A 23,337-nucleotide genomic window follows, 5' to 3' on the forward strand; every position below is an offset into this window, starting at 1 on the left:
GCACAGAGGGAGAAGGATCCAGTGTGTGAAATGCGCAATCTGGCAGTTTCTAACAACTTATTGCCGAGAATTACCATAAACATCCGAGAAGTTACGGATGCAAGTACTGATACTATGTTACAGAATGCCGATAATAAGCTAAAAGAGCTACCGTCTCTCTCTTTTTTGTAATGCATGGAATTGGTAAAAGATGATGCAGCAAATACGGGACTTTCGGAATGTAGGGATTTTCGCAAAAACTGGGAAGATTAGAAACACTTCAGAACTGCCTTTTTTAAACTTTTCCTCTCAGTGCCCTTCGCAAATCTGGTAGTTCAGACCCCTTTATCGGTACGGTGGTAGAACAGGCCCAAAATCGGTAACTACCGGGAAAATAGGTAGATTTAGGCAGCCCTGTCTCCGATACAAAAATAGACTTCTGTACTTCCCCTCGAAAATGTATTACATACGTTTGTTTTAACAAGTTAGCTGGCAGTTAATATGGTGAAATGAGGAGCGAGCCCTGACCTGCTGTGCCAGTCTGTGGTGTGGGAGTGCTGGGAGCACTGCGACCTCCGGCCTCATCAAACTGAGACAAGTCCATGCGGGTGTCGTCCATGCCCAGGGCTGCAGCGAAGAAAAAAAATGTTAATTATAAAAACAAAACAACAGCAGCAAGTCGTCACATCAGTTTTTAGTTTTAGTACATTTTACAACCTTCAAACACACAATTAGGTCATGTAAGCGCTGAAGATTAGACTAATAAGAGGGATTACTAGAGAGTAACATAATACAAAGAAGGAGTAAACCACACCAGAGCACCCGCCAACCACCCACTCATCACTGCAACTGCTGTATTTCTCAAGGAAAGGAACTAGGGATAAGGAAAACTGAAGGAAACTAGAAAATCAGCAACAATGTTTTAATCTACTTTTGACACAATATTGGGAGGGCCCTTAGTTTTACTACGGGAGAGCAAAGAATAACATCTGCCATGATACTGTAAGGGCCAACTGCCGGACCCTGTAAAAATTTAAAGTTACAGAAATACTAGCAGAAATATTTATTTATTTTTCGAAGGAAGAAGGCCGCGGCGATGGATAAGACATGCTCTCGGGAAGTCAGTCAGCTGCATAACAAGAAAAGTGTTGGATTGGAACCAACAGGGCAAAAGATCTCAAGGGGAAGACCAAATGAAATTTCTCTAGAGAAGAGTCACAGAAATTTATGTACAGAAGATAAGTGGGAAGACATAGAAATAACATAAAGAGGCCAGGAGAGGGAAAGGTGGAAAGTGTTTGTTCCTGGCCTGATGGAGGGTGAGAAAGGCGGTGATGATGATGATGGTTCAGACAATATTTTTAGACGGTCAGCTACTTCAACCCTGCCTGGGCTGTGTGGGATACTATGTGTCCATGAAGAAAGGTAGAATACTCAATAGGTAGGAATCTCCCCAACATGAGAACCAAACTCTCTTTTGCATGCAAGGCAAAATGCTTAACCATCACATTTCAAATGCCACTGAAATAGTAAAAAGAGCAGAGAAAACTACAAGTCCTCTGACTACAAGAGGAGTAGAAAGTCTGGTTCGTTTCAATCCAAGTAAAGTTTAACGAAAAAACAACAACCTGCAACTAACAGCAGAGTCTGAGCTTTTCATCATTTGCATCACAAGACTAAGAAACTCAACGAGCAGTCTCTAAAATGATGACAGATTTTGCTAAAATATAAGTGAGGGCATCAAAACTATGGTCTAAGAGACCACTAAATGTTTCTTTATCTCCTGAATGTAACGATATACAGACTATCTGCTGTATTTGAATTGACAAAGTTTATTCCGAGAATCAGTCAAGGTTTACAAAACAATTGGATCTGATGAAAAAAACAAGAACTGAGCAAACGTTTTTCTCACCGACTCAACAAAAGAACAACAGGTTTCAAATGAACAAAAGATGGAAATTCATAAAAAGTCCCCTAAAGAAAGGGAAAAAAATCTTAGATATATTTTCATACTACTTTATGTTTTATTTGATGTCAAGATCAGTTTACAACAAACCACAGCCCAGTCAACAAATCTAGAAAAAGCAGAATTGCACTTTTATGTTATGTCACAACTGCATAAGCAACAAAGCCCTAAAATATCATAAAAGACTGAGTCATATGTACCATCTAGACAGTTGAGGTCTGCAACTGAGAAACACATGAGAATGCCCACTATAAAGTCTAATAAGTTGAATGGCAGAGCTTTTTTCCTTCCTATGCCCCTAGAATTTGAAATTCTCTCCCAAAAGAAATGAGTATTATAACATCAGAAAATGATTTTTTTAAAGTTATAAAGACGCATTTGTTCAATTATATCCTCTGCTAGTAAATTTGGTATGTGAGTCTGGGAGGTGTGTGTGTGCCTGTGTGTGTGTGTGTGTGTGTGCGCGCGTGCGTGAGCGTGCATGTGTGCCCCTATCTATGTGTGTGTGTGTTGTTAATGGTCTCACAATGTACCTTTTCTCTCTTGTGATTCATCGGTTAAATGATAATTCTGCAGTGTACAGCGCTTACAGCCATATAGGAATTACGCACTAGATAAATTCTCATTATTATCAATAATATATCATTATAAAGTTCTCAAAGTTCTCCCGCTGTTTTACCTCTCTGAGACTCCAGCTGTGCCAGGTCAGGGTTGTTGGCTCCTTCAACACCAAACACAAATCTCTGTGCGACAGCCGGGGAGCTGAGGAAACAGAAAGCCATAGAAACAGTTATGTGATCATCATGGAAAAACAGCACAGCAGTACCCCCACCATGACCACAACAGCAGCTGATAGGTCACAAAAATATCAAAGGGATTGTTCGTGAACCCCATTCTTCAACTCTCTGACCGTACACCTCGCTGTAATTGCCTCTGCCAGATAGTTAATTTCATTTCATCTTTGACAAACAGCATAGTTGCCACAAAGACACATACTTCCATCACATACTGAAATTCCATTTCCTCTGATAGCTATGTATCGAAAAGCTGCTCAGAGAAATGATTTTAAAAAAAGAAAAAAAAGGCACCTGTCCTGGACCACATCTCATCATTCTACGATGTGCAACTGAGAACTAAATCAATGATCTTTGAGTGCGATACTATAGCAACCTGACAAGAGATGCAGTTTGGAATATTAATATTATGTTAAGTATAGGTAAAACTATTGTAAACATTCTTATAATATATTCTAAGGATTATACTTTCTATTCCATGTTGATGGGTGAACAAATCTGACATTTTGCCATGGCTCACAGATTTGCCTAATCTCTTACAGAAGTTAAAATAGCTTTCATTAGATATCAGTAAAAAACAAAAGATGTTCTCATATTATGAAGAGCATACCAAAAGTAAAAGTAAAAGGGGAAGGCCAATGGCATGTTATAATATTAAAAGGGATACAAAAAAGAATGGACCAAGTTTTAAAAACTCTCATTGACAGAAGACAGGAAAGCAGAACAGAGGCACAGGAACAGGGTTCCTGTCATGAACTCCCCACCAAATTCAAGGAGATTTTAAGGACTTTTTAAGGAGAAATTTTAAAAATTCAAGGACATTTGGTCTAGAAATTCATGCCGAAAGCCTATTTCCGATAGGCCAACACTTGTCTAAAAGGAATCATAGTTACAATTTTCCTACAAAAATTTTGTTCACATTCGATCCTGCGAAATTCAAAGAGTTTTCAAGGAGGTTCCTAAAATTCAAGGAGTTTTCAAGGAGAATTTTCCTTGAATGCAAATTCAAGGCGTTTTCAAGGACTCCTTGAATTCAAGGAGGCCGCAGGAACCCTGCAGGAAGCTGTACCCATACACGGCACTCCCAAAAGAAATGCTGCAGTCAGTAAGAAATGAGGAAAAGGACACGCGTCGGCTTGTTGTACGTACTCTCGAGTTGGTATGACAACCCCCATTTTAGCCCCAATGGATTAGGACAACAGTTTGAGATCAAAACAGAGAACCCATCAACATCCCCCCCCCCCCCCCCCCCAGGTCAAAGACATACTTGAGGGCTTCAGCAAAACCATCAGCTCGTCTCGGCTGGGACAAGGTGGGTGTACTAGGCACAGTGCAGTCGTCTTCTTCAAAAGGGTTGACAGCTCCCTGAAATGATGAAAAAAGGTGTAAACGTTGTAACTGACATAACATGATCTCTGCGCCCACCCTATCAGCACATCAAAGTAGTCTACAAAGTCAAATGTCCCTAAGACATAAAATGGTAAAAAACATGCTGAAGTGGCGGCTGTGAAAAAACATGTAAAAAAAAACCCACACATAAAAAAAATATTAAACCACACCATCTGTTGTGCCCGGTGTAAGAAAAAGAAAAGGAAGAACTTTTCATCACAATGAAAAAAATAATCATCTTTAGCTGGATATGAAAAATGAGTAATATCTTTTCCACTCCAATCAGATGACTGTTTTTGTCCCATTAAAAAAAAAAAATGTAATCACAAAGGGAGAAGTAAGACTGGCAAACATAGGGATGGAATGAAATAGACACAAAACGGGGTGTGTGTGTGTGTGTGTGTGTGTGTATGTGTGTTGTGTTTCTTCGATGGAGAAACCAACCAACTCCACACTGTCTAGGTTCCCTTAACTTGAGTATATGATGTAGCTATTCGGTGACCCGAGTTTGAAGAAATTTTGTACTGAGTATCTTTAACTGTCTTTCTGCAGGGATGTTGTACCCCTCTCAGCCCTGGTTGGCAAGGTTGGAAGCCTGCCTCCTAAATGATCTAAATTGTGTTAATGGGGGCATTAGAACATCTACATAATTTGGAAAATTTATTTTTAAAATTTAGTCTTCCTTCACTCACCCCAAGCATGAAGGGTGTCAGCTGTTGAGATCTGCCCACTGATGGCAGACGGTCGCCGTGGGAGATGGCCTGCAGTGGTGGTGGGGGAGCAGACTGCTGCTGTTGTTGCTGCTGTTGTTGCTGCTGTTGTTGCTGTTCGTCCATGTCTGGAAATAAACAGATTAATTTTGTGAGAGGAGTCCTGTTTTATTATACTTTAATTTTCCCCACTCAGCGGATATTTCAGTTTGAGCCCTTTGGCCATAGTTTTATTATAACAAGCGTGAAGTACAATAAAGCCTTGGACACCAAGATAGCCATGCTGAGCTGAAAAAAAAAAAGAAAAAAAAAGAGAAGACTGGACAAGACTGTAGTCTGTACAACAAATGACAGCCTCCCACTTCACCACTTCATGATACAAATTTTTCACAAATCTAGTTGGTTCAAGACATTACAGAAGCAATCAAGATTACCAGTTTACATTTCTTGATACATTTTCGGGGCATTAAAAAATATTGGGGCTGGAGGTTTTGCAGTCAAGCCATTTAAAATAACAGTGGTTTATTAATTAACCCTATCCGTACGTCGTGTTTTACTATTGTACCCATACGACGTGGGGAACTCTGTGCCCCCACTTTCCAAAGAGGAAATTTACTCGTATACAACTCCTTGAGTAAAAAATGACCCCAGGCATATGGATAGGGTTAAAAAAGCAGACAGTAATTGCATACTTACCGATAATGACAACATCATCACCATCATCGGCATCCTCAATGTCTTCGTCTTCTTCATCTTCATCATCGTCGTCATCATCCTCCTCATAGTCTTCTTCTTCCTCCTCATCATCAATCTGTTCATCCTCACCACCCTGTACAGACACACAAAAAAAATCCTGCATGAAACCAAACCCTATGAGCTGATAAAGGATCAAAATATTAATACATAGACAGTTTTTTTGAAAGGTCAATAGCAAAAATGGTACAGCTAGAATTTTGCATAAAATTTAATGAAATTCAAACTTCATACTGTAATGATTGAACAGTTAAAGAACAAAATGCACTCAAACCATTGCAACAATTAACTTTAACGGAAAAAATGGACAAAGAACGAGAATGTGATAAACAATTAATATTAGTTCATCTTTATATCAAACCAAACTTTAAAAGGTTAGAACCAACAAAATCTGAAGATGACGGGTCAGTTCAGGGTCAGAAAAGATAATCCATAACGTCAGAAACTGTTAGAAAAACAAATCTTAAATTCGAATACTTATAATTATAGACAAAACAGTTTTTTAGTTGTTTTGAAATAGAAGGCCCCTGCAACTTAAACTGAGAATAAGGTTTGGCAGATTGGCCATGTTAAGAAAATAAAAGTAGCCAAATTACCAGAACAAGAGTTTTCCTAAGGATCACAAAGTGTGAAAATGAACTTTACTTTCAGGACTTGTGAGTACATGTGTGAGAAATAAGGAAACGACAAATGCAGCCCCATGTGTAAGCCAAAGCCTTGCAAAAAACTCAGGCAAGCAGCTCCAATGCAAACACTCAAAGTGTCACTATGTTTTTATCTCTACATGTGTTCCTTTGCTGATTACCACCTATATTCTTTTCTCCACTGCATCTGTCTGGTTTTTTGGGGCTCTATAGTTTATTCAATTTATGGACTCATCTCTCGCCACAGACAACATTCCTATGTATCTATATATTCAATCCAGCTAGTAGCCTGCCCCCTGGCCCGGGAAACAAAAATTCCCATTTCTTTTTATTACTATCCAGCTTCTATATCCCCCCCCCCCCCCCCACACACACACAAAAGGTCAATTCCTATTTATCCAGCCCCCCTTCCTGCCCCTCAGCTTTTATTCTTCAATTCTAAATTTCTTAACCCCCGTCTCTCTCCCAAATTCTAGTTTATTTGGTTTTTAAAATAATCCTCCCTCTCTGCCCTGAGCAAAGACTGAGAGGTCGGACGACAGACCATCTACCTGTTGATCATCTTCATCACTGAGCACCATAATGACATCATCTCCTCCCTGTTGCACCTCCGACTGCTGATGTGCGACACAGGTTCCGACAAGAGGGAGGTACGTAAAAGAAGGGGGTGGGAATATTACAGGTGGGTTACATGTGATTGCAAAAAAGGGGCAAATATAATTTGTATTACCTGTCCTCCACCACTTTCTCAACATTCACTTGCCAGACAATCAGGAAAGGATTCAGATTAATTCAAATAACAACAAACTGTATAACAAACAAAATAAACAATTAAGTCAATGACATTTAAACTGTGATAAAAATGAACCTGATGTTACAAGGAAAGAAAATTCATCTTAAAATGGTAAATATAAATTTGAATTGTAAAAAAATAAACTAAAACGAGCAATTAATTTTGTTACATATAACTGTGTTCCCTGCAGCAATGCTGAACAATTACAAACTTTTAATGGTAAAAAACAAAACAAAACAAATTTCAAAAATACTATTACAAAATTCATTATTTTGACACTGTTACAACAAGTACTAGCTAAAAAAGGAGGTAAATATTTTAACATAAATGTTCTTATAAAGCTGTACTTTAAAGAAAGCGAAAAAAAAAGCACTTTAATCGTTTATCTAATTAATCCTTATTTCAAAATATGCCTTCTTGTATCAATATGGAAGAAGACATGAAAAAAAAGCAGCTAAAACAAACATTATTACCCCCTCTTACATAAAATATTCGAATACAAGTGAAAAGGAAATATGTCAAACTTAACAAAGACCAATATCTAGAATAACTCACCGCTACTTTTGATACTTAAAATAAATCATCACTCTACCACTTTTTTTCCTATAGTAGCAACCCTTAGTGATTTTTAAAAAAAAGAGAATATTCTGGCTATCTTCACCACAAGAACAAACTATTTAAAGCATAATGCTCATTCTTTATTCAAATATCTATTAACAAAATATATTCACTTTTTTCTTCAAATTAAACACCTTTAACACATTAAAAACTCTTATTTCAGAAATCTCATGCGTTTTACAAAACAATTTGACTTTCTTCTGGTTTCCAGCATCTAACCTCAGAGCTAAAATTCCTTAAAATTTCTAGCAACAAGCCCAATCGCTGAAAGCAGAGCAACAAGCACCTTGCATTTGACCATAAAAGAGAAGGAAACATAAAAAGTAAAAGCATCATTCCACAGGTGCGTAACTCCCTTTTTTCTACATTTGGGGAAATTAAAGAAAAAGAGATTGCTTAATGAAGAACCATGACTAGGGTAAATGTGATTTTGCAGTGAAAAACTAGGAAGGAAAAAACAAAACAAAACATAAGTATATATTATAAAATGCCCCTTCATGTCGGTATTCACGTAATAGTTTATCTGAAACCCCACCCCAGGAATTCATTGTGGAGTGACGCTGGTGAAATGGAGAAGCAAAAGAAATTTCCAAAGCATATATTTCAGGATGCAGCAAAAAAAACAACAAAACAAAACCCTCCAAAATGTACAGATACATGCAAATTAAATTTTTTCTTCGAGTGGGAAAACAAACTCTTGCCAAGTTCTCATTTCCTGGAAAGCCTTCAGGTGTGCACAATAGTCTAGTTTCCCCTGGGACTCCCAAATTCCCATGATTAAACTATCAACTCCTGCTTGAACACAAAAGCAGGCTCTCACTTCATGCTGTATAAGATTTACAGCCCATCTCACTTAGAGAAAGGCCAGAATGTCAAAGAGGGATACTATCAGGTGGAAGGAATGTTTATCTAACTGGGAAGAAGATAAGAAGATAACTGCCAGCATACCACAGAAAATTACTGTGAGAAAACCTGTCTACCTCACAAGGCATGATAGTTCATAGGTGTATGAATATTAGTGTATCGTGGAAGATAACCATACACTGTATGTACATCCACCATATACTACCACGAAACAAGGTCATCACGTAAACAGTGTACATCCATCATATACTACAGGTTTATGACCACTCATATGTCGAGAAAGATGGTTATCTGACCGAGTATTGACCTCACCTGAGTGGCAGTTTGCTGTTCAAGCAGAGTGTCTGATCCCTGATGAACAGACCAGTAGGACAAAAAAGTGAATTCCTTTTCACTTTTAGAGAAGACAAGCTGGCTGTTAATGACTATATAGAATTTACTTTACACTAACTGAATGTTTCAAGTTTGAGACCCCCCCCAATGATACACAATTTACAAGGCCTGCAATTTCCAGCCCCCCCCCCCCCCCCCCAAATGATACACAATTTACAAGGCCTGCAATTTCCAGTCTGAAACAATAATGAGTAAAAATGTATTGTTTCATGACTTGCCAGGGGACTGTCAGAGTCTATTGGCTGAACAGAAATACGTGAATTGGGGAAAAAAAAAAAAAGCAGAAGAAAATGGAGCCTCCAAAAATATGCGCAAGAAAATAATGCAAATTGAAGCAATTCTACGTCTGAACAAAACATGCATGAAAACTGACAAAAATTAATTAATGCAAAATCCCCGCTCTCGAACAACATGAGTAAAAATGAACAAGCATTATAACAAAACTAAACCAGCCAAGCCAAAATTATGGAGTCAAAACAAGAATTGAAAGTGAAAGTAAATATGAATTACACAAGTCTTAGAGAGACATCATAAATTAAGTGCCACATCCCTGAGCAAAGCAAACAGGCAAATGATAGAAAAAGCTGTTATAATGCATGAAAAGATTAAACAAATTGCTGAACTCAAAACAGTATAACAAATAGTTGAAAGAAAATCTAAACTCTAAACGAAAAGTTTCAAAACCGTAACACTTTTCTTCCACCAAAGAAACCGACAAAACGAGGACTCACCTTCTGAACGTCACTCTGCCAGTCAGAGGAGGTCACTGAGGCAACAGCAACCGAGGGTGTTGCTGCAGCTGTTGGAACAGTAGCACCGCTGGAGAGCCCAGCGCGGGACTGGCTCGTCGTTTGCTGCATCTGTCCCTGCTGTGGCTGGCTGGCCGTTGATGGCTGGGGCTGTATCTGAGTGACCACCTGCTGGTTCTCATCGATGACTGTAATGGTGGGGATGGAATGCTCCTGCTGGAGAGATTAAATCGCTACATGTAGGTAGGCCTCTTGACACACAAGGTTTGTGTCTTGATTTGGGTATTTTTTTTGAATCAGGTATAAGCCAGAGAGAACACAAAACATGTAAAGTAAACGCTGGTGAATGATTTAAAAATCACCTTTGAATGAACCAAAAATACAAATGCGAGATCTAGACTAGAATTTGCGGATGATGACAGCAATGAAATAGGCTGACAGTGGACCACAATGTTTGAAAGTGTAGAAAGGGATAGGCAACAGCCAAAGATCTCTGCGTTTTACAAGCAGACCCTGCTCTTCTTTAGAAATGAAATTTTGATGTTGGAGCCTGTGTTTTCATGACAATGAACTGGAGCAGCTACAATTTTCCCCACTTGATGGGCTACAACTGTCAGTCACTTAATTGTCTGCAACTTTCATATATCCTGCAGGGTACACAGATTTTTTTCCACTCTATTTTTGACAGGCATCTTATCATATTTACATCACATTTTGCTTTTTCCACTGGAGAAGGAAATGTAAGAGTATGAGGATAAATGGGATTGACTCAAGGTGTTTCAAAGCCTAAAATGATCTAATCCAGTATGTTTTTTCCGATGAATCTGTTGCAGCAGAATGTATACTGCATAAATATCTGATCACTGACCTGTGTACTACTCATTCTGGTCCTCTTCGAGTCTGACTCGTCTTGGGTAAAGCTGGAGAGATATGAGAACAAATTATTTCAGTATCTTACCTTGAGAAAATGAAGAAATACCCCTCAAACCCAAGAAAGAGAGAGTACTTTCGTAAACTAAATGAAGCACCCATTTCAACAATGCACATATCTTTTTTTCTTTCTTCCACCATGACTACATCAAAAACTTCAGCACACAAAGATAACCTTTAGTGAGTGAACATATTTTTCTCAGGTCCTTAAACACAAACAAAAATTTTTCAAACCTGTACAGGCAGCTTATACACTTTGATGTGATGGAACAAAATTTTCCACAGCTGAATCTATTTTTGAGATATCCAAACGCTACACACACTTATCGTTTTCATGGGTTCTTCACTGTTACTTGTATTTCATTCGAAAAAAAAAAAAAGACAATGCAATAATGCTTTGGAATCTTTCCACCCTGTATTTGAAATCTAAATACTTAAAGAACTTGGACAGAAGAGTAACAGGATAAGACCTGAACAATTTATATAGTTCTATATAGCTTTAAAAAAAAAAGTAGCCAAGCAGAGAAACAAATGGTGAACAGTAAGGAGGAGGAAGAGGAGGAGGAGGAGGAGGAGGAGGGGGAGGGGGAGGTGGAGGAGGAGGAGATTGAACAAACCTTTCATCGTCCCGGAAACGCTTGCCCAGTGCTACGCCCGTGGTATGCTGAGCCCCGTCAGAAGGACCAGGCAGGCTGGATGCCGGCGTGGGGTTCACCACTCGAACAGTCTCCTGGATGCTCGGGTTCACAACTGCCTGGTTTGTTGTGTTCTCCTCCGGACCTTGGTCAGAGGAACCTGGACAGATATTGACAAGAAAGATGATAACCGTTGCTGAGTAGTACTATAGGGTGATCTAATGTTTCACCAAGAAACAGATCAGTACATTAGCGATATTATACTTTTTAAAAAAAAGAAAAAAAGACAACACAGGCCTGTCAAAAAGGGACCAAAAATAATTCAATGTCACTACTACTGATGTTTGGTTGTAATGTATGGAGAGCCTGCCTGATAATGACTACAACTGACAAGTAAAAACTAGTGCAACAGCAACAATGAAAAAAAAATGGAAGGAGCACACCTAACCAGTCCAAACTAAAAACTTTAACAGCTAAAAATTCCTACACGAGCCTTAAAAAATTAATCAAAAGTGCAGTGACGCTATAGTAAATCTTAAACCTAAATGAGATTTGTACCTGAAGGTTCCTGGTTCCAGTCCCCTGCAACCTGCGGCTCCACAATCTGTACGCGGCCTGACACAGACGCAGCAGGGATAGACGATGTCTGCTGCAGGCCAGATGGTCCAGGTAGATTATCTGAAAGACATAATTGGGACCACGAAATTAATTAATTTTACTGTTCAATTAAGTAAGAGTTTTACAGCACTTGCAATCCCAATAAGTCACATAAGTGTATAAGTGCAGATGATAGGAGGTGTGACAAGAAAGTAACAAAAAAAAAAGAGAGAGAGAGAGAGAGAGAGAGAGAGAGAGAGAGAGAGAGAGAGAGAGAGAGAGAGAGAGAGAGAGAGACAAAATAGATGGTCAAAAGTAAAGAAGGAGCAAACTATACCAGACCACTCACCAACCACCCACATTTTACTGTTCAAGTAAAGAAGAAGCACACTATGTATGTAGTAGTGAAAAAAAGTAAAAGAAAGACGGAAACTGTTCACTTCAATCAACCCACCACAGCAAGGAAGAAAGTAATAACCTTACTCAAATACATGTATTTCAAACAAAAGACATATTTTTTCAAAATACAGACGACCCAAACATACTCATACACAAGTATAACCCAAACAAAACCAACATGGGACTCACCTACGAATTAAAAAGCAAATAGATCCACACATCTTGAGTGTGACACCAGAGAACACTCACATGACCTAAAACCCTTGTCACTTACGCATTCATTCACACACACCCATAAATAGGTCTTATGACCCTTTATCATCGAAAGAGGTAACATAATGACTGACAGAGGTGGGCACGACTATTGAAGAGGGTACATAATATTCATGAACAAACCCATTGATGGTGCTATGCTCTGATCGTGTAACTGGAAGAAATAGGACAACTGCCGCCAAAGTTGTTCTGCAGTTTCTCAATAAAAATATTTCCTCAGTTCAAGAACAGATACAGTTGGTATTGCACTATGCCCAGAGAGCAGAAATTTTACAGGAGACAATTAAAAAACTATTTCATTCTTTTAACATTTGTACTACATTATGTATTTTTTTCTTCTCTCCAAGATTCAGAATTGAAATTTCTACAAAATATTTCTTGAGCATGTACAACTGACACCACAGATTTAAAAAACTGCAAGAATAAAAAAACGTTTCAAAATTTGGGCTTGGTACATCTTAACTCTTTCCGGACGTATCGCCGATATATTGGTGCGAGTCCACACCCCTTGCGGACGTATCGCTGATATATCGGCTATGATGGGTGCCTCAGTTTTGTTTCGTTTTAACATGATCAACTATTTATAGGTACTTTTTATTGTTATTGAAAACTTGGAAAGGGTTTAGGAAACCAAAATATCAAGTTTCACTTTGCCAAAGCGTCGGTCTGGCGAAAAACGAGTCAATTAGTTCTTGCGGTCTTGCATTAACAAAACGATCTAACTGGACTCAGTATAAATATAACTCAAACAAAAATTGGAATATTACATTCAAATAAAAAGCTGCAAATTCAGAAATTTATGGAGTCTGCTCTTGGCCTGTATATGATAACTATGCTGATTCACTTTCACATGTTTAGTGTAATTTTCTCTGTCAATATGTATTTTTCTCACCACCATCGCCATTTCTAACCCTTGCAATGCATACTTATGTTCAAAATTAATCCTTGTTTCATGTTGTAATGTATTCCATATTCAATTTCCTTCAATTTAAGATATCATATGTTACGTTTTGAATGATGGTTATGCTTATATGAAGTTATTTTGTACATCACCTGTGTAGCCGAATCGAGTCACAAGTTAATTACGTCTAGACCACAAAACAATTATGTCCGGAAATAGTTAAAAGATGGCTGATGATATCTATTTCAATTTATTTAGCCATTAATTTCAAGTATGGGACGTCTTATTGTGTATAGCAATTCCCCCCCCCCCCCCTGCAAGAAATCAGTTACATAGTTAGAGCAAAACGCCATTGATATGAACTATGACCCTTCACCTTCAGAAGAAGTGTCGTGCTGACTGGGCATGACGGTGGCTGTGGGAGTGCCCCCTGAGGGCATGGAGGTGGTGGTGGGTGAGATGGCCATGGGCCGTATGCTGGCCATGGCCTTGACGGCCGCCTGGCTGTGGGAGGTGATGGGGGCCGACTGTCGTGAGGTGGAGGCTGCGGGGGCCATGGGCTTGATGTTGGCCATCTTAGGAGCATCACTGGATGTTGTGCTGCGGAAAGAAAAAAATAATGAAATACAACAGTAAGGGAGTCGAACCTATAACAGATGGCCATCCATTGTCAAGGACAAACGAGGTTGTCTTAGACAGGATCCTCTTGGATAGTGATATTATAATCTTTTTAAAAAAGTAAGAGAGAAGTGGGAAGTGGTTGTTTATCTGACATAGATACAACATTTTTACATCAATACTAAAGCACAAGCACAAGTGAAGATGAGAGAGAGAGAGGGCAAGGATGTAAAACGAAACAAAATTTTTGCAAGAGGCAAAAATAAAGAAAAAATAAATTTCAAAAAATCATCTCTGCTAAAAGAAGAAAAGTTTCTGAGTTTTAAATCGATTTTTCTGCGGATATCAAATATCTTCCGATATAAGTCATAAGTGTGACAAGAGGAAAGATATATTTTACACTGATCAGGATGCAGGCTTTAACTGTCCCCTAAAAACTCAAGACACAGGAGAGGAAGAGATTCTCCCCCCGATAAAATGAAAAAATAAAATACCCCCCCCCCCCCCCCCCCCCCCGGCAGGAACCAGTGAGCAAAAATAGAAATATGCATGAGCTCACCTAGGTCCCACACTGCTAGCTGGCCGTGCAGCTACAGGTTGTTGTGGCGGTGAATGCTTGTGCTGAGCGGCCTCCAGCTGGCGGTGGAGTTGTTGGACCTGAGGGAGGGAGGTGGGGGTGAGAAAAACATACAAACATGACCGACTAACAACTGACAGGGTAACTCAGTGTCAACCGACAATGAACGTAACTTTTGACTTTAAGTAAATTTGAGTAAAGAGAAGTATATTGATACAAGTACCAAAAATTCAGTGCTGGTCGCAGTGTAAAAAAGAGGGCAAAAAGAAAAAAGGGTAAGGAAAGAAGAAGGGCTTAATGGCACCCTCTGAGCAACTGTACATAGACTTTAAAATCTGACCCTTAGAGGATTTGTTGCAGCCTGGGACAGAAGGTCAAGACAAATAAAAAACCAAATACATCAGAGATCAATGATCAAAACAAATGTGTCAGAGGTTCATAAGAAAAAAGATCAAATATGTCAAGAGAAACTTATATCAAAAAAGAATTAAACCAGAACTCACTGTTTAACCCTCTTTAGCAGCATAAATAGGTCAGCATAGCAGAACCAAAATGGCAGCCAGGTGACGGCTTTCCAGAACCGAATTATTTCAGTTTTTTTCAGAGTTTAGAGTAGAATGTCCTTATTACTAAGCCTGCACTAAAGTCCGGTAAAAGCTGGTATAACTACATGACGGGAAGGCCGTTATGACTACATGATGGGAAGGCCGGTTTAGGCTGGTATGGTTCAAAAAGGGTTAAACAGATAGGCCAGAGTTCAATACCTTGGCCTGTAGTTCGGAGTTCTCTCCCTGAACCTTCTCCAGCTGGGCCTGTGCATCAAAAGAAGTCTGCGCGGCAGCGGCTGCAGATCTCGATGTCTCCAGCTCTTCCTCTAGCCTGGCCACTCTGGCGTCATACTGGGCCTTCAAGGCACGGACTTGTTCTGTTTCATCTGCACGGAAAAAACAAATATTTCAACACATTTAACGTCACGAGGATATGTAATAATAAAAATAAAATTCACAGAAAAAGTACAAGAGGGCAAACATCAAATTTTTATCCATTTCCCTGTTTCTGGACTCAATACAAACCAAAATGCACAAATTTTTTACAACATTTAACTTTCACTATAACCCCCACCCGTCTTTAAACACCAAAATCACACCAGTGGCACTCTTGTATCTAACTTTAAAAAACAAAACAAGATAAAAACATATCAAGAGTTCACCTTTGCCAGGGGCACCCCCTTGTCCGGCGGCCATAGAAGCTTTGAGTTCTTTATTCTCTGCCTCCAACTTCTCCATGTCAGCTTTTTGGTTCACCATCTTGTTCCGGGCAGTCTGCAAAACTTGCTTCGACTGGGCCTGCTTCTTCTCAAACTCAGCAGCCCTTTTCTCAAAGTCGTCCACTTCAGCTTTGAGCCTCGTATTTGTCTCTTGGGTCTTGTTCAGCTCCTGTGGATGGGCCCATTTTTAACCACATGGTTTTTTATTCTTTTTTTTTGTTGGAGTTTAAGGAAAAAGAGGTCATTCAGTGCAAGGGAAAAGTAAGACAAATAGACGGAAACAAAAGAGTAAAAAAAAGAAGTAAGTCCTACCAGAGGCGCCCTACGAACAACTGATAGTTATTTAACTTTTGTTTATATAGGCTAACATTGGCGTTTATCCATAAAAATATAGAATAAGCCCCTTGCAACTTAGTGTAGGTAATTAAGAGAAGCGGAAAGTGTGTTTACTTCTGTTTCAAAACAAAGCGTTGGATAGTCATAAGAAACTCGCTCCAAACAAATAATCCTCTAAAATGTCCCTATAGGGACTCAAACTTTAGATTCCAGCACTTAAGAAATAATCTAACATTTAAAGTACACAAAATGCACTGCCAACAAAAAATTTGGAGAGGCGAGGGGAGTGCGTGTGAGTGTGTGAGAATCTCTCAGTAGAGCAAAGTGTATGACAGACCATATTCTCATTGATATGACAATTTTTCCTCCTAATTCCTTCACCCACCTGCTGATTCTTGCTCAGGCTCTCCTTCAGTGTGTTGCCCTCGGCAACAGCCTGCTCTGCACGTTTCACCGCAGCTTGAGCCTCGTTCTGAGCCTCCGTCAACTGACTCTCCAGGGAACTGATGCTAGAACTGTTGGCTGTGATGGTGCGTCTCAGCTCTGCAATTGTCTGTGGACAAAGAAATTCACCAGTTACACTGACACTAAATCAAGTATGCAAAAGAAAAAAGTACTAAAATGAAAAGCCAAGAAAGCTTTTGGTCCATGCTTCATAGATCACATGTAAAAAAAACCCAACTCAACATTCTGAACAATGATATCTACTACCAGGGATGAAAGGCACAAGTTCAACTGACAGAGCAGAAAACTGAGGTAAACACTGGGAAAAAATGTTCTGGTTACAGTAGAATGCATGACTTGTGGCAGGTCTAATTTCTTTCCCATTGTCATAAATCAAGACGAACAAGCCATTCTTGAAAGCTTGGCTTTATTGAACAAAAACGTACTACTCGCTCGAGTGATAGACAGCGACTGACAAAATACACAGGTGAACGGACACTGGACACAGCATAGCTACACGACACACTAAGCGACACTCGCATATGCCGCGACAGATGAGACACCAGTGAACAGAGAAATATCATCGCACCCATGTTATCACTGCACAGATGTAGGTTATTTTACTTTGCTTGTCTTTCTATTCAAACTCAGTAGATACAATACTGACAGGCACATTCGCAGAAAAAAATATTACCACTCATATTGATGGCAGAGAAAAAACCTATCAGAGGCCCATATCAAGTGTAAGATATTGGTAACAATCTTGTAACCCTTGCAATCAAACGTTCTCACGACCTCCTAGTACATGCATCTCTCTTGACTTTTAACTTTACATCTCAGTATCATGGTGAAGGATGAATACAGTAGGAGGTATGGCTGTTCTGTGTTAAAAGCCCTTATTCATACCTTACTTTTTTTGCCAAAAGGCCAAGTACCTGGCTACTGCTGGGGGTGAATGGAAGGGAAAAACTTAGTTAAGAATTTTTCCAAAGAATACATTCTACTACTAACAAGGGCAGATGAGAATTGAACCAACATCTTAAACTTGCGAACCTGATGCTTTAATCACCAGGCTAGAACGCGCCCTATGTCAAAGACACGCATCTGACAAAACCAACCTCTAGACAAAAATCACTCACTTGCTCCAAGGAGGCGACGTTGACCTTGTTACTCTCCTGGCCCGCAGCCTTGACCTTGACATCCTCCAGCTCCTTTGTGACTTTCTCAGCCTGCTCCTTGTACTTGCGGCCGATCTGCTTCAGGCGGTTGATTGTCATCGTCTTCTCCTCTGCCTCTTTGGTCTTGTCTTCCGCTTGCTTCTTGAATGTACCAAGCTCTTGGCTGTTTGAGGAAGGATGTGATAAAAGATATCAGACACCAGATGAAAGGCTAAACACAAAGTAAAAGATCACAGACACCAAATCAAAGATTTTAGACATCAAATAAAATTGACAGACCACCAAACACAAGATAATAGATATGAAATACAAGATGAAAGACCCTGAAAAAAAAGACAATAGATGTGAAGTAACAAACTATTCCATAAATATCTGAATAAACATAGGGGCCAAGACAAACTGCTTGGTTGTTATTCTTTTTCTTTTCTTTGGGGGAGGAGAAAATGAACTTTGTGTTAGAATAGAAGACTTAAAGAGGAAAATGGCCAGTTGTCATGTAGGTCAGGTCCCATACAGGCTGGGCACCTTATTCAGGATGTAGCTGCTTGCCCTTCACATCCATGTCAGAATGGTCTACCGTCCCAACAGAGAAACTGGTCTCTCAAGAGAAGAAAAAATTTGGTGCAAAATAACTAAGGACATGGCCTGTTGTGAAAATCTTAACACCACTCCCACCCCGGCAAAAAGGAGGGAAAATAGATTCTAAAGCGGAAAAAAGAAAAAGGACAAAGCGGGAGGAGGAGGAGGAGAAATCTTTTGAAAAAAGAGGAGACTGAAAGCTAGACCAACTCTTCTTTTTCAATGATGAACTCTCTTATAGCCGCCTTACCATGAGCCACATTGAACTACCCTCAATTGATGTAAGCACAGACATAAGAGAAATAAACCATATTTTGGCATGTAAACACCAACAGAAACCCAAGACACTTCATACCTTGTTTTTGTAGCCTCTTGCTTCAGGTTTGTCACCTCAGTCCTGGTGAGAACAACACATATAAAACTGTTAGTGTGACAACTAACCTAGAAAAGGAACATCAAAGAAACTGAAAACTTACAGAGAAGAATTGGGGATGGAGCAGACCACATTTGAGTGAACAACAAACATATAAATTCATGATAAAACAAACAAAACTAAAAAAAAAAAGACCTTACAAGAAGCAGTTTCACAACATCACTACTCGTCTTGACTTACAGCACCAACTGTGATGTAAAAACCAAAAACAGATGTTCAAAGGCAACAAAATGTTAATTCTGTGTATCGTTCGTTAGCGTAGGAGTAAGGTCCAAAGAAGCACTTACTGGACAATCTGTTCGTTAGCGTAGGAGTAAGGTCCAAAGAAGCACTTACTGGACAATCTGATTAACCAGTGACCAAACTTACTATACACTGCTGGTGTTCGGCACAAACAAGCCAAATCTGAGATTTCCCTTTTCTTTTTTTACAGTTTCCTGTAATATATATTCCATAAGGCATACTAATATCTAGTTTACTAAACACTGCATATACTTCAACCCCATGAACAAAACCTGGTGATTAAGTATATTATTTACAGTTTTATGCTGATCATGAAAAAAAAAAAAAGCTTTCATGGACTTGGCCTGCTTGCGTCCGACATCATTCCTATCGAAGTGCAGTGATATAAAGAAACAGATCCTCAATGACTATTCCTCTATGACGACTTTATTTTAAGACGATGCACTTACTGAAGGTTTGTGTTGGTCATGTTTGCACGATTGAGTTCATTTCTGGGGACAAGAAAAATCAAAACCTCAGCAAACTTCTAGCAGACCTGCCTACCTGTCAATTTGGGTCTCAGGGACCCAGTCAAGCATTTTCAGGGACATTAACCCACCTCTCAGGGACAATTTTTTTCATAGCAGCAAACAAAACCTTTGCACCCCACGTAGAATAATACAACAGTGGGTCATTAATATATGCTCTAGAAAAAAGCAAAGTAGGAATACACAACGAAACAATAAAAAAAAATTAGTGTATTATAAATGATAAAATTGTACTCACCACTAAAAAAAAACTATATACACTATTTACATTCTGATGTTGCCACTTAATTGGCCAGGGAGCTTGTGCAGCAGCTTGTCAGCCTCTTCAATGAGGAGTCTGAATATTCTGCTGTCAAAGCTTCACACCTCCCTTATCATTGCTTCCATGAGTGGAAATCGTGAAGGGGCTTTCTGGCATTCGCCGACATAAGGTCTCCTGGGCCATTACAGCAAGCTCTTTAACCATTGCCGTAGATTTACTACGGCCGCAGCAGAAGTTCCTCGCCATATTTGGAGAACACAGTTCTCGTTTGATAAATTGTGTAAATCAATCTGCAGCTGAAATTGGCAAGTTGTATTCCGCCAGTAGTTGAACAAAGATGGCTTCAACCCTCGTCGTTTTCGATAATAAATGCGTTGACACACTAGGCTTTAAAAAATAACTGACTGATGTTGAACTCTGTTTTAACTTTTCGTTATCCGTTTGTTTTTTTTAAGCAACATGACAGCGGCAATTATCTTCTGCTCCGTGGGCTACGGAAAAATGAAGGCAACAAGTTCTGCAAAATGCGAAGTTTTCACCTTTCCTGGAAGATTTTATACACGGCCACATCTGAGTAAACTCCGCTCGAACTTTGGACAACCTCTTCTTCTTTTCCTCCTCATTCTTGTTAGGACTATCACACTATTGCTTCATTTTCACTTCCAAGTACAAAATATAGACCTAGATCTAATTCTGAACTGCAGAAAGACGCATTGTTGTCGGCTTGGCTGGGGGCTTAGTCCTGCGTTTTCATTCAAGATGTTCCAGTATGGCGGACTTCATGTTACCCATGCGCAGTGAAATTTTCAAAACGGTGCGCAGTCAAAATTGTTTCCTGTCGGGATTTTTTCCCGATGCGGTCAGGACATCGGGACAACACATGTCATACTAGGACATTCACGGCGAAAACGGGGCGATAGGCAGCTATGTTCTAGCCCTGAACCATTATAAAAAAATCCAACAGAACCCTATTAGACTTCAAGGAACACATTGGTCTAAATGGCCAATGATACTTGTCAGAGACTGCAACCCCCCCAAACCAAAACATTATTTTATCTAAAACCAGCGTGCCTCCCTATCAATAGAACATTCAAACCATTTTCAAAGCATCAACAATGAAGAGTTGAGTGATAGTATAAGGCAATTCAACTTGGAAGCATGCCTAATTTTACCATGAACACATCAGAGCAATGGTCACATCAAAAAGAAGTAAAAGATTCAAAGCATCCACCAACCATCTGTTAAACGAAGATAAAAAACAAAGGAATGACCATAGGGAACTATAACAGATGTAAAATAACAATATATTTTTTAAATCGACAGAAAAGAGGAGACTAGTCTTGTACATACCTCTGCTTGAAGTTTTCCTCCTTTGCTTGAGTTAGCTGACGTCTCAGGTTTTCTTTCTCTTGCCTGCATTGAGAACACAGAAAGTCAGGGATGAGAGAACTTCACATGAAAAAAGGCACACACATTCCTTCCTTTACATTACTTCTGCAAAACTTTTTTGAGGACAATTTTTTGAGAATTCTGTGTATTGAGCTTAGTAAAAAGCTAACAGAATAGGACATAAAATAACTATTAGGAAATCTTACAGATACCACATCATGCTGATTTATACTTTTCATAAACCTGATCACACTTCTGTGGTATTTATTGATGATACATAATACAGTCAAACCTGTGTAAGACGGCCACCCATTGTCAAGGAGAAACGTGGCCGAATAAGACAGGTGGCTGTCTTAGGCAGGACTGATAAAGATGAAAAAAACAAACCCCATTCCTAATCGAAAGTAGCCGCATTATTGTGGTTTTTGTTGTTGTTGGTTTGTATTTTGTTTGTTATTTTTATTTTGTTGCTGCTTTTGTGCAAGGGTGACAATAAAACGAAATGTGTCAGACAAGGGGGACCGAGTGCTATGATAAAACAAACTTATGGGTCGCCACCACTCGAAGAACGAGCGACGCTTCAGTCACAAGTCTATGTTGACGTCCATTGTTACTTTGTTACAGACTGGGTAAATGGGTAAACAGTGACCACTCATCTCACTTACGATTTGTATATGAGTTCTGGGCGGGGTTTATGGGTTATGAGGGATCACATGCTTCCATCACCAGCAGCTGTAAATTGGTACCTATTGGTCAACAGTGGGAGGGGCCTACGCAACATGATTGGTTGGAGGGATTACCTAACAACAACGACAGGTGATTAGATTATGACGGCTCGCCCACAACGCCAGGGGCCAATGCACAATTTATGACAAAACGTAGAGGAGTCACTAAGGTGGCCGTCTAAGACAGGTGTTATTGTTCAGTGTGATAGGGGGTGTGTGTTAAAATATGGTGGCCGCGGCCGCGTTGGACAGGTGCCCGTTTTACACAGTTAAATTATATCGAAAAAACGCAAGGGGGGGAATGGAAAGTGGCCGTTTGTACAGGTGGCCGTCAGGGCAGGTTCGACTGTATACTCCCTTGCACCCACTGCAAACAGCATTAATCTGATTAGTCACAAAGCTATCAACATGTCATAGGATATGAAAGGAAAAACCAACTACATCACTGTTAACAAAGCTGAAACAGTGCATGCTACTACTACTACAGTGAATTTACCAAATCTCCTGATTAAAATATTTATGACATATAAAAATGCATTCAAAATGGTGCACTTACGACATAACAAAAGGTCAATAAAATGAATGAAAACTTGCAAGTGTTTTGTAATAAAGCATTTGAAACATACAATATATACAAAAATATCTGAAACTGCAACAAATAAAGACAATGATCAGGCCTGTCCAATTTCAAAACACTCACATGAGGCGTTTATGCTCCTCAGGATCTGTCTTGTGACTTTGTTCTATGAGGCTGGAGGTTCGGTTCTTCCACCTGTTCACCTCATCCTGCAGCGTGTTCCTCTCCACGGTCAGAGTTTCTTTGTTTGACTCCAGGTCGCGCAGTTTGGACTGAAGGGGCTCAATGTCTGATTCTAGCTTGGCGATCTGAAGGGAAATCACAGAGGCATTGTTAGCCTTGGATGAAAAAATCCCAGCACGGCAGTGATTCATTAGGGAAGGGGAAAACATTTTATAACCATCATCATCATCATCCAGTGCCAGATCTACGACGGACATCGGTGATCATGGTTCTCAATTCATTCCTTTGCTCGGCTGCTCTAAAAAAAAGCTACGTTTCCCTGATCTTTCCCTGTTACCCATTTGTTTAGGTTCTCCAACTAGATAGTTCTGGGCCTTCCCCTGCCTCGTTTGCCTTCAATTTTGCCAGTGAGAGCTAGATCTTCAAGACCCTTATGTCTATTCAGGTGTCCCACAAACTGCATTTGTTGTTTCCGGACATTTGATAATACTAGGCTAAAAACTGCATACAGACTCACAAGTAGCTGTTAGAAATCGTCAAAACAATGAAATCAAAGAAACCGTAATTTTTCCATCTGTTTCGCAATTTTAATAAAACTCTTTTTTTCTGGTT

At 39.5% G+C, this 23,337-nt stretch overlaps 1 protein-coding gene across 4 annotated transcripts in view; it reads right to left on the reverse strand.

Moving 5' to 3' along the window:
- Positions 1 to 23,337, reverse strand: part of LOC101856503 (nucleoprotein TPR) — an 80,582-nt gene that overhangs the window by 16,716 nt on the left and 40,529 nt on the right. The window contains exons 38-57 of one of the 4 annotated variants that reach the window (XM_035968869.1): positions 22,666 to 22,850; positions 21,202 to 21,264; positions 19,512 to 19,553; positions 18,742 to 18,783; positions 17,769 to 17,970; positions 16,571 to 16,738; positions 15,793 to 16,018; positions 15,347 to 15,516; positions 14,565 to 14,662; positions 13,764 to 13,987; positions 11,776 to 11,895; positions 11,200 to 11,377; positions 10,521 to 10,572; positions 9,635 to 9,865; positions 6,787 to 6,852; positions 5,535 to 5,667; positions 4,821 to 4,966; positions 4,007 to 4,104; positions 2,625 to 2,707; positions 508 to 606 (exon numbers count right to left, since the gene is read on the reverse strand). In XM_035968869.1, the coding sequence (XP_035824762.1) occupies positions 508 to 606; positions 2,625 to 2,707; positions 4,007 to 4,104; positions 4,821 to 4,966; positions 5,535 to 5,667; positions 6,787 to 6,852; positions 9,635 to 9,865; positions 10,521 to 10,572; positions 11,200 to 11,377; positions 11,776 to 11,895; positions 13,764 to 13,987; positions 14,565 to 14,662; positions 15,347 to 15,516; positions 15,793 to 16,018; positions 16,571 to 16,738; positions 17,769 to 17,970; positions 18,742 to 18,783; positions 19,512 to 19,553; positions 21,202 to 21,264; positions 22,666 to 22,850 (2,626 nt within the window). Of the gene's footprint in view, positions 1 to 507; positions 607 to 2,624; positions 2,708 to 4,006; positions 4,105 to 4,820; positions 4,967 to 5,534; positions 5,668 to 6,786; positions 6,853 to 9,634; positions 9,869 to 10,520; positions 10,573 to 11,199; positions 11,378 to 11,775; positions 11,896 to 13,763; positions 13,988 to 14,564; positions 14,663 to 15,346; positions 15,517 to 15,792; positions 16,019 to 16,570; positions 16,739 to 17,768; positions 17,971 to 18,741; positions 18,784 to 19,511; positions 19,554 to 21,201; positions 21,265 to 22,665; positions 22,851 to 23,337 lie in introns of all 4 variants that reach the window. The other 3 variants (XM_035968868.1, XM_035968870.1, XM_035968871.1) reach the window with 3 other exon arrangements.

This window comes from Aplysia californica, unplaced genomic scaffold (assembly GCF_000002075.1).
Source record: "Aplysia californica isolate F4 #8 unplaced genomic scaffold, AplCal3.0 scaffold00093, whole genome shotgun sequence".
Lineage (NCBI taxonomy): Eukaryota > Metazoa > Mollusca > Gastropoda > Aplysiida > Aplysiidae > Aplysia > Aplysia californica.